We start from the raw sequence: 15,099 nt of genomic DNA on the forward strand, positions 1-15,099 counted from the left end.
GCCTGTTTTCTCACCTACAAAGTAGTAATAATACATGCTAACTTCTAGAGTATAATTTTTAATTACAATTCTGATAACAGAATAAAATAGAAATAAATTTACTGTCAGTAAATCTGAACTCAAGGATGGTGTTGCTCTTAACGATTTTTGTAATAAATGCACAGATAACTGCATTTTGAAGTAAAATAAACTGTACCACTTGGAATATATGCTTGGAATATACCTCTTGGAAGAATATGCTATATACATTTGCATATCTAATACAAAAAAAGGTTGTTTCTTGTGATGAACCTGCTGAGTAAATGGACTTCTTTAGGCAAATACTGGAGTAAAGGCATTTAAAGTGTAGTGAGCAGGAGATAGGGAAAAGAGAAGAGGAAACAGAAGGCTTGGGAAGAGAAGAGAAAGGTAACAGAAAAGGAAGATGCTAAAAATCATTGATTATTAGTTTGAGGAATATAAGTCAGCCTCGTTTGTTGGAAGAGATTGTAAATTGGAGACATAGCACATAAGAAAGTGGGTGAGATAAGATGGAGCGTGAAGAGTTCATGTTTCCCGGGGAAGGCCAGGGGCAGCTGTTGAAAACTTCAGTGTTTTCATGTCTCTTTTTGCAAGAGGATTTTCTTTCTCCTTAAGAATTTTCCTATCTCCTTGAATCAGAGTGTCTAGAAATTCTTAGTTACAGCCCTGTTTAGATTCTAGCTTGCTTCTTTGTATTTTTACTTCTTTTATCCCATTAAAGTCCAAGTGATGGTTAAAACAAGATGAAAACTAAAGGGCAGAATCCAGTCATTAAAGACATACAGCTAAACAAAATGCTCACTTCCGGGCATCTTTAACAACACGTGTTGTGAGCTCATTTAGAAAGTTTGGGTTTAAGAGTTGGACACAGAAAAACTGGCACACTGAAAAGTCTCATGAATTAATTCAACTATAAAATATAATTAGTTGGTAACTTGAATGATCTGACAAGATAACTATATAAGTATGCGGCTCAGAAGTCGAGATATAGTGTTTCTGTTTTCTAAACTAGCGTTCATTTCTTGGATATTCTTGGAAGAACGTCAGCGACTGGTCCTCTCTAAACTTTTTGCTCAAGCTGTTGTAGGAAGGGAAGCCTGCAGTGTTGAACTGCATCATAACTTAAATGCTTTCAGGCTTCTAACTTTCTACTCATCACAGACATAGCAATTTTAATGTAAACTCTCTAAGGGTGGGCTCTGTATTTTCTTCATAGTTGTTTTTGCACTAAATGCAGGGAAGATTTTCTATGTATGTGTAATGTTTCACTAATCCTTTGTGATAGGGCTATGTATGGGATTTGAGACCTGAATATACAGTCTCCTTGCTAAAGAAAAGTGAATAGAAAAAGTTCTTAAATATCCATGCATTAGTGGACAGTTTTTTGTTTTTTTTTTTCATAATGACAGACCCTATGGTTCACAGTCCCAAAGAGGAAAAACATGAGTTTCTTAAAAGGGCTTTACATTTTAATGACTGCAGACAGAGAACAGAGTCAGTGGCCGAAGTTCAGGGGAGCTACAGTTACATATAAAATGTTAGGTACGTGCTAGTGTTTATACAGAAAGAGTGTGCATAGTTTTGAATATTTTCTCATAGAGGTCTGCTACCAGTTGCCACAGATTATCTGTTTCAATTTAGTGTCTTTTTAGATTCGATTTCCCGTAATTTATTCAGTGTCAGCTACTAATCCACTGAACCCGACTATGCAGTTAGAGAGTGATGAAGACAGAACTCTCTCTCACAGTGGTTTTGATGGCTAACTTCATGCCATGGCCTATGTAATTTCACATTATACAGTTTAATTTAGGAAGCTTACTCGCAGGATGATTTTTTCCATGTCCTTCTACTTACATTTAACATCTTTTCCAGAAAGGATCACTCTGGCCTCCAGTGTACTTAGGTTCTCTTTATAGCCGAGCATACTTGGCATTTTGTGGCAAGATTTTGTGGAATTTGGTTGAAAAAAAAAAAAAAGAGCAACAGAGACTTTAGAACATGTGTAGTCAGTGTCAGGAGCTTGGTAGCACCATTGAAGCTGTCTCTGGTGGGAATTCCCACTATGTCCGTGACCTTAGGATAGTATTGAATGTCTTTGTCTTTATCCATGAAATGAAGAGTTGATCTAAAGTTACTCATTCAGAACCAGGTTTTCAGAGCTCTCCCTTCTCTTAGTGCTTTCTGTGTGCTCCTGAAATAGAGAGAAATTGATTGCAATTAAGAAGCCATTCTAATCTTTACTAGTTGAAAACTCGTATCCTGTACTTAGTCCCATACAGATTTACAAAGGGACTAAGAAAATCCACAATTTTCAGTCTGTTTCATAAAAGAAGGCTCTTTAAATAGAACCAATTTTTTTTTAAATTAAAGCAGTTAAGAGGTTCATAATTGTGAGATGATCACTTTTTAAATTATTTTATTATAATTTCATAGTGTTGTGCATAATGCTTTTTACTTTTCAAAGACCTTTTCTGTTTTCTCCTGTTATACTTGCAGTAGAAAAAGAATACAGCAAAAGAGAGAAACATTTCCTAGGATCTCAACCTTTTAAGGATTATTCTGTTCACATTGCTAAACTAACTCCTCATGGAGGAACCACTGAGGTTCTGTAAGGAAGCGTGGTAATGGCTTCCGGTGCACTCCCGTCCCTTCACTCCCTGGCTCTTGGTTCATTCATTTATGAACTTGGTGGAATCTGTGACTTCCCAAATTTTCTGCTTCTCAAATTTTATGGTTTTAACTTATTTTTATTGCTGATTATTACTCATTTTAACAATAAAAATTATCTTTCATCTTCAGAGATAAATAACTGTATGTATGATTCAGAATAGTAAGGCTATTTTAAATTTCCTTTTATACATTTGTTTTGTATATTATAAGGATGAGATGTTTAACATATTGGGTTTTTCTTCTTCCATGCATGCCACATGCATTAAATAAATGGCAGTCGACAGACCACAGGGCAGCTTGGGACTCCCAGCAGGCAAATCCCCACCATTTGAGAGCTCACCTTGCAGCAGACAGACATGGTGGCTCGGTACAGGTATTTTCTGATTTTTGCATGAGTGATTATTCCCCAGATTTATACAACTAACCTTTTTTTGAGCTCATGGCATGATACTCTATCCTTATGAAAGCTTGTTGCCAAATTCTATCCATAATTCTATTCCTTTGTTACTTAACCAAAAGCAAAGTTAACAGGGTGCAGGAAGACCACTAGGGATGCTACAGTTTGCCTTGGTTCATTTTTGCAAGTATAAGCAACAGTAGTTAAGTCATACTCATGGCAAGTTAGAAAAAATGAACTTGAGCTGAGCTTGATTTTTAAATGTTAAGCTAAATATCTTTATTAATGCTTTAAACAAAACATTTACAAAACTTTTCCCCCTTTTACTGATTTTGCTTCCTTCAAGTTTCCTTCATAGAGATCTCAACTTTTTCATCTGTACTACTTGGAAACATGGCCCTGTTTGCACTTAGAGAAAATAGCTGCCGGGCTCTCCCCTTTATAGATACCCAGTAGCTGTGGTTTCTGCACATTTAAAGCAGGTCTTTCCTTACAGTTTGCTTCCTCTTTCCATCACTTCCTCACGGGAGCAGCCAGCTGCTGCTCTTCACTGCCCCGCCTCTAAGTCTAACTGTTTAGGTGTGATTGTAGAGACAGGCAGACTGCAGCCTCGTAGGTCTTTAAAGTGCCTCTTCAGGGCAGTCTAAATGCTAGCTTAAAGTAACTAATGGTCATTCTCTCAACCTGTTTCAGTTTGAAAACCTTGTTTTGGTTTTGTTCCTCTGCATATTTCTTCTTGAACAATTTTCCATTATATTTTATCAATTTTACATTCTTTTTTAATACATTATTAATCAGCATAATCGACATTGAATCATTTTATTTAAATTCTAAAACTCAGTTAAAAATTAAGTCTTAGGAGCTATCTTGTTTTCCTCACCATTACATTTTAGAGATAAATTATGTAACCACTCATTTTTATATATAAAAATATGTAGATTTTTAGTAATATGTAGTAGAAATATTTGAATAGTTATATAAATTCAGGAGTGACAGACTCAGGAAAAGTTAAGTGAGCAAAGTCTATTTAATTTGCATAAAATATTTACATATATTGTTACTTGCTTCTGAGTTCACTTGTTTGTGTTATGCTCCATGTTTTGCTAGTGCCCAGGGAGATCTGTAGCGACTAAGGCTCTGGTAGTAATCTGCCCTACATTTCTAGCGTTTCTTGGAGTCTGTTCTCCTAGCCTGTTATTCCTCTTGATTTTCCCAGGATGAGTGAGTCTGACGTTGTTCACCCCTCAGCAGTTACACTCTGCTTTCCCATGGAGGACTTGGACTTCTTTCCTTTCCAAAACCTTTCTGTCTCTTAAGACTCCATCCAGCTTCATTCTGATATTCAATAATGTGATCAGTTTACCCAGTAGAATTCTAGGAATAGAATGAATGCATAGATGAAAATAAGAAATGATGCTCATTCTATTGATTACATTTCTTTTCAATCTTTTTTTTTTTGCATTTCTTCTCTTTTTCTTACATCCCGACCACAGTATTCTCTCGCTCCTCTCTTTTCATTCTTAAATGAATACATAAACATTTAAAAAACTTGAATGAGTAATTTACTAATAACTCAAGTATTGCAATGTGAGAATCTTATCCCATTGTAAAATAAAGATTGGATTTATTTAATTCATTTGCAAATTATCATATGCACATTCAGAATTACTTGAATTATTATGATTATGTATACTTAAACTAATGAAAGTATAAATTAAAACTAATAAGAATGAAAGGAAAGTCCTAAAACTAACTACTGTGAATATTATAATTGAGTACTATACTTGATCTAAATAAAGGTAGAAAGGGAAGCAATGTGTGTTCTGTTATTCTCATGTCTTATAAAGGGAAATGGTACAGAGTTTTTAAAAACTTGCTTTTGTTTTGGCCTTTGTGAAGGATTAAATCGTGTGTGTGTGTGTGTGTGTGTGTGTGTGTGTGTGTGTGTGTGTGTGTGTAAAATCTTAGCATGTTAGGCAAGAGCTCTAACATGAAGCTGCAAATCCAGCCATAGCAGTTATCTTCCATAGGCCTTTCCTAGTCAGTAGTAACCTCTGTCACTGTAGTTTTTATGTGGAACAGTAAAGCACTATTAAACATTCTAGGCTGTTTAGAGTTGACCATGATAAAATTTCTTGAAGCTTTTGACTTAAAGAAAGACACATAAGATAGCTCCTATTTTGGGTATGCTGTGTATAGAGTATATATACGTGTTCAAGTGATTGTGGTCACATTTGCATATATGTGAAAGCTGGAGGTCTATGACAGATAGCTTCTTCACTTGCTTCCCACTTTAATTTTTTGAGACAGGGTTTCTCCCCAAACCTGTAGCTAACTGATTGGCTAGGCTGACTGGCCAATGAGCTCTAGGGATCCACTTATCTCCACTTATGTGATGCTGGAGTCACAGACATTTACTGTCTTTACTTGGGTTTTTACATGGTTATTGGGGAATCCAAACATGGGTTCTTGTGCTGGCGTGGTAGCTACTTTACTGACTGAGCCATATCTCTGCCCCTGATGAGCTTTTAATGGAAGCTGAGTAGCAGAGTCCAAACTTGAACTTTCTGCCTGTGATAAATGATAATAATTTAACAGACCAGATGTACATGCTACCAAAATGATAAAGACTGAGATTTTCAAAGTGCTAGCTAAGTACAACCGATTGCTTTTGTAAATCAGTGACTAACCTTACTTTATTCACTTCCTAAAGGTGAATTATAAAGACATAGCCAAGAGAAAACATTGTCAAATTCACTTTTTCTTCCTTTTATATTTATTTAGTGAAATGATGGAAATATGTAGCTATACATCTAAGAAACTCTTTCTGCTAGAAAAATGAAGAATAAATTAGTATATCTGAAGATGTTATTTTGAGTCTATTCTTGCCTGTGTATGTTTTGGAGAGCCACTGAGGAATTTAGTGTGCTCATCTCTGTTAGCCCATAGAATCGTTGCAGTGGATATTGCTGGGAAAGAGACCTGCCCATTTATAATTTTGACCATTCATTATTCAGAAATAGCTATGAAGGTTATTTTTAGGTGTTAGGCACTGTTGTGGGCTCATGGGATGAAAAGAAGAATGGAGAGACAGGAGGCTGTGATAGCAGGCATAGCACAGTGCTAGGAGAGTATTTAGAGAAAACATGCCTAAAAATGGCGTAGATTAACGATAAAATTCTCAAGTAAAAAATACTATGAATACAAAAGCATCAGTAGCGATTATCAGCTGAAGAAGGCAGTAGGGGAAAGAGGAGTGTCTCAGGCAGAGAAAAGAGCATGCATAAAGTTGTTGAGGAGAGGGATACACTTAGGAATTAAACTCAGTAGTTATGGGTGTTTGTAAGAAATGAAACTGGAGCTGTGTGGCTTTTAAATTGTGAGGGACATAGTAGTCCTTGTTACTAAATTTGAATCTTATTCTGAAGCTCCTGAGGAAACATAAAGAAGATTATGTAAAGCTAGTCCTGGTGGTGGTGCATTCTTGTAACCTCAGCCAGAGACAGGATCCCCAGGAAAGCTAACCAGCTAGACTAGCTGAAATCAATGGGCTCTGGGTTCAGCAAGAGACTCCTTTCTTAACAAAGAAATTATAGAGCAATAAAAAAAAATACCTGATGTCAACTTCTGGCCTCTCTATATATGGGAAAATGCACACACAATCATTCACACTCCCCTCACACTTGCAACACTCCCTCTCTCTTTCTCTTTCTATATTTATAGTTTATGTCCATCTCGGCTTCCTTGTTTGTTCATCTGCTGATTTGCATTGGTGATGGTTCCGTATGTTGGCTGCTGTGAATGCTTTGTCACTAAGCATGGGTGCCCAGGTATCTGTAGTATTCTTGCTCAGATTCCTCTGGGTGTACACTTAGAAGTGGTATAGTTGGATCATGTGGTAATTCTAGTTTTGAATTTGGAAGAAGAGTCATCTTGATTTCTGCATTGGTTGCACTACTTTACTGGCACACTAGAAGGGTATAAGCGTTCCTTCCTCCCACCCCTATTCTTACCAGCTAATGCTGTTGGATTTTTGTTTTTTCTTTTTAAGACAGAGTCTCACCGTGTGGACACAGGCCACCGGCAGCCTCAAACTCCAGAGGTCTGCCTACTTTTGCCTCCCTGCACAGGGATGAAAGGGGTGCTCTACCATGCTTGGCCTTGTTTACTTGTGCTAGCTGGTTCAACTCAAGATGAGATGGAGTGCTGATGTGCCTTTCAGTCACTGTTCCCTGACAGCTAAGGGTTTTGAATACTTTGCATGCATTTCCTAGTCATTTGTATTTTCTTATTTTTAAAAATGTGTTAATTTGCCAATTTATTCATAGAGTGATCTGAACTTTTGGTGTTGAATTTTTTTTTTTTAATATATAGATTATAGATACTAACTTTCACTCAGATGCATATTTGACAGACATTTTCTCCCGTAGGCTGTCTCTCTACTTTGCCAATTTTCTGTGCAGAAGCTTTCTAATTCCACCCAGCCACAGCTCTCAGTTCTTGGATGTTCATATCTTGAACTATTTTCCTTTTCTTTCCTTGTGCAGTTTCAGGGCTTCACATTTTACATTAGGTCTCTTAATCCATTTTAATGGATTTTTGTGCAGGGTGGTAGAGATCTAGCCTTCATTCTTCTGCATGCAAACAGCCAGTTTCCAAGCAGCATTTGTTGAAGAGGCTGTCTTTACTCCAGTGTCTGTGGTGGCTATAACTGTGTGGGTTTATTTCTAGACCCTTTATTCTGTTCCGTGGGTTTGTGTGTCTGTTTTTGTGCCAGCACACTGCTGTTTTCATTAGTAAATCTTCATAGTGTAATTTGACATCTGTACCCTCACTCCTACTCTTAATGCTTATGATGACTGTGGCCATTGGAGGCCTTGGAGCTTCTGTGTGAGTTTTAAAACTGTGTTCTTGTTCTGTCGAGATGTCATTGAAGTTTTGTTGGGGATTAGGTTGAACATCAACCCATTTGGTCATGTGACCATTTTCATAATACTGCTTTTGTGAATTGATGATTATGGGAATTCTTTTTCTTGTTTCTATCTTCTTCAATTTCTCTTTTTAAATTTTTCTTTGTAGTCTTTCATCTTTTTGCTTAGTTTTATGACTGGGTATTTTTGCTTTGAAGCTCTTGTGAATCAGCAAGTTTGTTATTGGTATAAAAGTGCTACTGATTTGAGTGGATTATGTACCCTGCTACCTTGCTAAGGTGTTTCATAGATGTAAGAGATTTTTACTAGAATCCTTAAGGTCTTTTGAAGTCTAGAGGAACCCTGTTACCCTCTTATGGGGGTAGTTTGATTTCTTCCTTTCCTGTTAGTATGCCTTTTATTTCTTTCTTTTGCTATATTGATCTATCCAAAATTTTAAGCACTGTATTGAATAGAAGTAGAGTTACCAGACATCTTTATCTCATTCATGATTTTAGAGGTAATGTTTTCAGTTTTTCCAATTTAGCATATTGTTTGTTATATATAGTTTTTATGATGTTGAGGCATGCTCTGGCTATTCCTTGTTTTTTATCGGAGCTTTTATTATGGAGATGCAGAACTCTGGTAATACATCTAGTAAGATATTTGTATGCTTTCTTTTCCCACGTGTATTTGCTTATAGTATTACATTTATTTATATGTATATAGTAAATCTTTCATGCATTCCCTGTAATAAGGTAAATTTAGTCGTGGAGTATGATTCTTTTTAATGTTTTTCAATTCAGCTCTGCCAGTATTTTATTGAGAATTTTTGCATCTCTGTTCATCAAGGAAATAGACATTTTTATCTTTCCATTGTTTCCTTATGTGGTTTTGGTATTGGTAACATTTTCTTCGAAGATTGATTTCGGAATAGTTTCCCTTCCTTTTCTGTTTTAAAAAAGTATTTGAAAAACACTAATGTTCATTTGTTCTTAGTTCTGGGAGAATTCGGCAGTGAGTCCCTCCAGTCCTGGGCTTTTCTTTGTTAGGAGACTCTCACTGCTTCTGTCTTGTTGCTGATTTATGTTGTTTAAATCCTGCTGATTTAATTTTTGTAGATAGTATTATATAAATATAATTTATTTATTTCTTCTAAATTTTTCTATCATTTAAAAATAGAGGTTTTCAGAGCATTCTCTAAGGATCCTCTGGATTTCATTGTTATTATGATGTCCACCTTTTCACCTCTAATTTTATATTATGTTATATTATATTATATTTATATTTATATTTATATTATTTTGGTCTTCTGTCTCTTTGTTTTGGTTAATTTGGCTAAAGGTTTGTCAATCTTATATTTTCAAAGAAGCAACTCCTTTGTTTCATTGATACTTTGTGTCATCCTTTTAATCCCTTATTTTATGAATTTTGATGGGAAGCTTCTTCCTTCTGGTGGTCTCAGCTGCTGCTTCTACCCCATGGATGTTTAGTTTTCTTGAACATGACCCAGAGTTCTTTCCTGTGGGTGTCATTCTTGCTGATTGTTTCTTTGTTTATGTTGAATGTAGTGTTTCTTCGACCTTTCTGCAGGCCCTGATATCCTTTCTTCTGCTCTACCTGGTCTATGGGTGATGTTTGCCACCCTTTGGCTGAGTTTTTTTTTATTTCCAGAGTACCTACCACCCCTCCCACAAATTCTCAGTTCTTACAGACTTTCTTCTATGTTGCTGATTTTTGTATCTATATCTTGATTTCCTTATTGTGGACTTGACCTTCTAGGAGTCATTTGTTGCTTTTAGAAGTAGGTTTTGCATTCTTAGTCTGACATTTCAACTGTTTCAGTGGCTTCTGGCCTCTTGGATATACTGTGCTGCCTTGCCTTTTTGCTTGTCCTGTGACCTCTGTGCCTGCTGCTTATCTCTTTTGTATTTCAGGTTGTTCTTAATGAGCAGTTCCTTTGAGCTCAGCCTCAGTACCACTCAGTACAAAACATGCTGATCACTGATACAATAGCAGCAATTAAAAAACATACATGATAGAGAAATGCACTTAATATCAGTTACAGCCCACTGATGCACTGCCAGTGACTACAGAACAGAAAATAGCAAAGATAATGTAATGTTCTGTAAAATTAAAGGGCGGAAACAGGGAAAGAAGAACAACAGAGGAGGAATCAGGGTTAAATAAAACAGGAAAGGAAGAGAAGTGAAGAATATTATGAAGAAAGACAAAGAAGAGCTAAAATAAGATGGCCTAATAATGAGAACATGTATAAACTAGACAAATGTAAGAACTGTTAAAAAACCATAAAGGGCTTTTTTTAAACACAAAGTAAAATTAAGATGCTGCTAACAGCACAGTCAGAGAAAAATGGGGAAGCATAGAGGGAAGCAGATGGAGTCTTAGAGTGCCTTCTTGGTGGGTCCTAAAGGTGGAGTCTTAGGTTAGTGGTGTAGCCACTTGTAAGTTCTCAGTGCTCTGCAAATGACCTGTAACTCATGTTCCCATAGTTCCCATAGGACTCCGGTCCCTCTCCCCATGCCAAAAAGTCCTGAATGTCGGAGGACTGGCTGGGAAGAGGAAGGAGATCAGTAGAAGGGGGAGGGAGACAAGAGAGAGTAATGGGGTGAATATGATTAAATACCTGTGTGAAATTATGCCTAATTAATATATGCTAATAAACCTTTAACAATATAAATGAAAAGAACATAACCAGAATATTGCCCAGTCCGTAAGAGCAGAAGTTTCATCAGAGAACACAACATTAAACCCAGACACAATTTTGAAAGATAAAAAGGAATTATACAGTTGTTGGGAGAGTGGAAGCTATAGAATTGTGAAGGTTATTGTGAAATACCCTGCTTGTAGAGGTGGCCATGCAATCAAATGTTATCTCACTTAAAAATAATAGAATTGGTGTCTTCAGGTAGAGGCACAAAGGTAGGTAGGAATCTGTTGAACCTGGAGAGTCTTTTTTTGTTTTTGTTTTTGTTTTTTTCTCTTCACCCTCCTGGCTGGTGCTGAGCCTGGACTGGACAAGTCTGAGGTAACTGGCAACAACGTCTTTCCTTTTAGTAGCTTCTATTCTTTATGTAGCAGGAGACTCTGGTAAGTCATCCTTAGCTTTGCAGTTGGTGGACCACACAGACTCTTTTCTGGTCCCATCTGTTTATACATGCTGGGATGTCTAAATGTTCTAGTCAGAGATGTCCCCTTAGTGTTTTGGGGAGTTAAAGAAGCAACACAGCATCCAGACCTACACAGTCAGACCGGTCTCCCACTTACTGTTTGCTTGTTTTTTGAGACATGGTCTCTTTATGTAACCCTGGCTGTCCTGGCCTTGGATACATTGACTAGGCTGTCCTCCAACCTACAGAGAATCAGCCTGCCACTGCCTGTGCATCCTGGGATTAAAGGCATGCACTACCACGCCTGAAAGTTTCTACTTTGAAAATCTGCCTACTATTGAAATCTGCTGGAGGCTGCAGATATCAGGCAGTCCATTGGTACTTCAGAGTTCTCAGTCCTTGTGGCAGTGAACCTTGTGGCAGAAATGTGGTTTCAGAAACTGGCTTATCAGCTGATGACTGGCTTGGGCTTCTTGGAATTCACAGTAATTCCTAGGTGATAGGCAAGCTCTTACTGACTGAGGGTAGGGCTGCTGGCCACCATACCCTTTGCTGCCCAAGCTGAGGCTGCTGAGTCTTCTTTCTTTATGACTGCCTGCTATAATTAGCTCTCTAACTTAAAGCTGTGTTGGATTGGGTCCAGGATCCTGAACTATGATTGTTCCTTGTTACCAGGCTCCCAGGGTAATTTAATCTTAAACACTAGGTTCCCTCTTAAGATGATACCTGGCCACAACACTCTGAGGTATGGGGAGTGGTAGAAAGGACCTTTTCTACGCTGACAACATGTTACACTAGAGGAGTTGCTATCTAACTAAAATTTGAAGTACTTTCAAGGCTTGTATAAACTGTGTGCTTGTTCTTTGGGCAGGGTTGCTGATTTCTTTTCATCAAGGTATCCTTGCTTAACTTTAGATGGGTACTTCTGTTTTCCTCCTCCCCAGAGAGCTGTGCAGGACTATGTCCCTCCTCCCCAGAGAGCTGTGCAGGGCTGTGTCCCTCCTTCCCAGAGAGCTGTGCAGGGCTGTGTCCCTCCTCCCCAGAGAGCTGTGCAGGGCTGTGTCCCTCCTCCCCTGGAGAGCTGTGCAGGGCTGTGTCCCTCCTCCCCTGGAGAGCTGTGCAGGGCTGTGTCCCTCCTCCCCTGGAGAGCTGTGCAGGGCTTCTTTTTTCAGCATCTGTATTTGCCATTGGTTTTATCACTTTGTTTCCAGGGTTCTTCCACTGTATTATTTCTTTGGAATGAAGTATAAATTTCTTCATCTTGACTCTTCTTCATGGTGTCACAAAGAAGCAGCTTCAACCTGTCTTCTTACACTGGAAGCTTAAAGATTCCTTTGGTAAAGACTTGATTAAAGGGAGAGAAGTATAAGTCAGAGACAAAACTATGAAAAGTCTATAGCTGAAGCTGGGTGTGTTAACTCATGCCTACAATCCCAACACTGAGGAGGCTGAAGGAGGATTGTCCCAACTTCAAGGCTTATAGTCTGGGGTACAGGTGTCTTTAAAAAACCAAAAAAGTCAGCAGAGCATGGTGGTACACACCCTTAATCCTAGCACTCAGGAGGTAGAGGCAGGCTGGTCTCAATGAGTTCGAGGCCAACCAGTTCTAAAGAGGGACTTCCAGGACAGCCAGGGCAGCTGGCACAGAGAAACCCTGTCTTGAACAACCAAACCATACCAACAAACCAAAAAAAACAAAACAAAAAGTCTGTAGCTGAGTTGCTGGACTGAGTAGTAGAGGTGAGAGAAATGAAATGATTGGAAATATAATAGAAAGTAGAGTTTGGTTGGATCTGGGGGCTAGGAAATTAGGAGCACAGTTGCCACCCCAATTTGATGTGTTTCTGCCTGGCTGATCAGATCTCCAAAACTAAGTTTTAAAATGTACTGGTCTTAACAGATAGTAGTAACCTCCAATTCCATCATAGCTGAGCCTTTCATTAGAGTACAGCTCCGTTTAGCTCATCACCATTGAAAGTGGATTCTACAGTAGTTGGCAACTGTAAGCAAGTGGAAGAAGAAAAACCTTAAGGATACTAGTGTGCTGAATGACCTCCTGATTGTTTGGGAGTCTTTTATGGTTGGGAAGTTTTTTATTTGAGCCTTAGGAATAATGTGATTTTTGAGAACCTAGGCCAAGACAGGTATAGAATCACAAATCATCTAAAAGACACATGTGGCTAGGTACTGTTAAGGAAAATGAAAGAATATACATCATTGCAGTAAGTAGTCTGATGTCTTTGCTTGTACAAATTCAGATTCAAATATAGATAATACTGACAAAGTTATGCAAACAGAAGTATCTTGCAGTGGTAGCAAATATACATGGTTAAACAGGAGAAGAGTGATTTTTACTTCGTAGACAGCTCTCAGTTGTGCTTATTGTGTATATGACCTTTCGAAAGACATTTCTAAAACCAGTCTTAGTCTTCTGTCGGGTCAGTAACAGTGCAGAGTTAATAATGAGGAACAAGACTGAGTGACTACTGTAATTCCATCTACTCTCTATAGTTTTCTAGGGTATTGATAGCTACAAAAGAGCATTTATAGAAGGATGTAGTTATCGTTTCTATTGTGTAAATAATTCCACTCTCGTTAGTTTAGGAAGTTTCCTGGTGAGTCACATTGGCATGGATCGGTATGATTCATTTATTGTGATCTTCTGTTTTAATAACATTTTACATTAACCTCTCCAAAGATTTGAATACTCAGAGAAATTTGCTACGATTAATGTCTCTATTAGTGAAAGTTAAATTGAAAACCTACCTTATCTTGGTGTAAAGACAATGAAAACTGGTTGTGGTGAATCATACCCATGGCCCATGAGAAAGCCATTTTACTGTGGTGTCATCTTTTAAAATGACAACTATCAATTATTCTCTAGTTATAGTTTTCAGAGTATGTAGTGATTTATGTGTCTACTAGTGTGAGTTCAATAAACTCTGAAAAATATTCTTTTAACTGTATCACGTATAGCATGGTTCTTAATAAATGTCTTAGAGAATGCTGGTATGTGTGTGTGTTTTAGTATTTCTGATATATTTAATGGATAGATGGCTATCTGATTCATTAGTAATGTGAGCCTGTACTGTATGCTTGGTAACCATGCCTTTGAGAAATGAAATAGAAACTGGGAAGGTATAAGCATAAGTAGTTTGTATGAGTTTGTTATATTGGAAAATATCAACTTTGCTTTTGAAAATCCTTGCCCATGAGCCGAGCATAGTGACGCCAGCACTTGGGAGGCCGAGACAGCCTGGGTGGCGCTGCAGACTCCTGGCTCAATCCACTTCCTCCCGAGTCCTTGGTGACAGAGGCGCTGCCTTGTGTGAGGCCTGCTCTGTCGTGTCTAACTGAGAATGGCTTCTGTGGGAATTGCTTATGGGCTTTTTCCTCCTGTCCTCTGAAACTTGGTAGTGAAACTAGAGTCAGTTCTTAAAATACTAACTATGATGTGGTTGGTTTTCTTCCCCTCACAGTTGGAGTGTCAGAGCAGAAAGTCTTCAAGCATTATAACAGTAAACCATAAGATACCTCATTATGCTCTGAAATGCCAAACTTCAGATTATGTCATTTTTATAAACTTTCCTGAAAATAAGTCAGCCTGAAAAAAACTGATATTTCAACCTTCTAGTGTAGTTAAGATTCTAGAAATGCCAGCTAAACAGACCCATTCTTGTAGCTAGAATTTTCCTGCCTTGCCCACAGTCAGGACAAATCTCTGTCGCCCGCCAGTCCCACAGCCGCTCAGACCCAACCAAGTAAACACAGAGACTTATATTGCTTACAAACTGTATGGCTGTGGCGGCTTCTTGCTAACTGTTCTTATAGCTTAAATTAATCCATTCCATAAATCTATACCTTGCCACATGGCTCGTGGCTTACTGGAGTCTTCGCATGCTTCTTGTCATGGCGGTGGCTGGCAGTGACTCCAGACTCAGCCTTCCACTTCCCAGAATTCTTCTCCTCC

The 15,099-nt window shown here is 38.1% G+C and overlaps 1 protein-coding gene across 18 annotated transcripts in view; it reads left to right on the forward strand.

Annotated features, from left to right (window-relative positions):
- Positions 1-15,099, forward strand: part of Csnk1g3 (casein kinase 1 gamma 3) — a 91,998-nt gene that overhangs the window by 64,411 nt on the left and 12,488 nt on the right. For 6 of the 18 annotated variants that reach the window (XM_076555253.1, XM_076555258.1, XM_076555255.1 and 3 more), the window contains one exon: positions 2,969-3,064. The exons of 7 other annotated variants lie outside the window; for them this stretch is intronic. In XM_076555253.1, coding sequence (XP_076411368.1) covers positions 2,969-3,064 — 96 coding nt within the window. The remainder of the gene's footprint in view (positions 1-2,968; positions 3,065-15,099) is intronic. 5 more of the 18 variants (XM_076555256.1, XM_076555261.1, XM_076555257.1 and 2 more) reach the window with 1 other exon arrangement.

This window comes from Peromyscus maniculatus, chromosome 19 (assembly GCF_049852395.1).
Source record: "Peromyscus maniculatus bairdii isolate BWxNUB_F1_BW_parent chromosome 19, HU_Pman_BW_mat_3.1, whole genome shotgun sequence".
In the NCBI taxonomy this organism is placed as follows: Eukaryota; Metazoa; Chordata; class Mammalia; order Rodentia; family Cricetidae; genus Peromyscus; species Peromyscus maniculatus.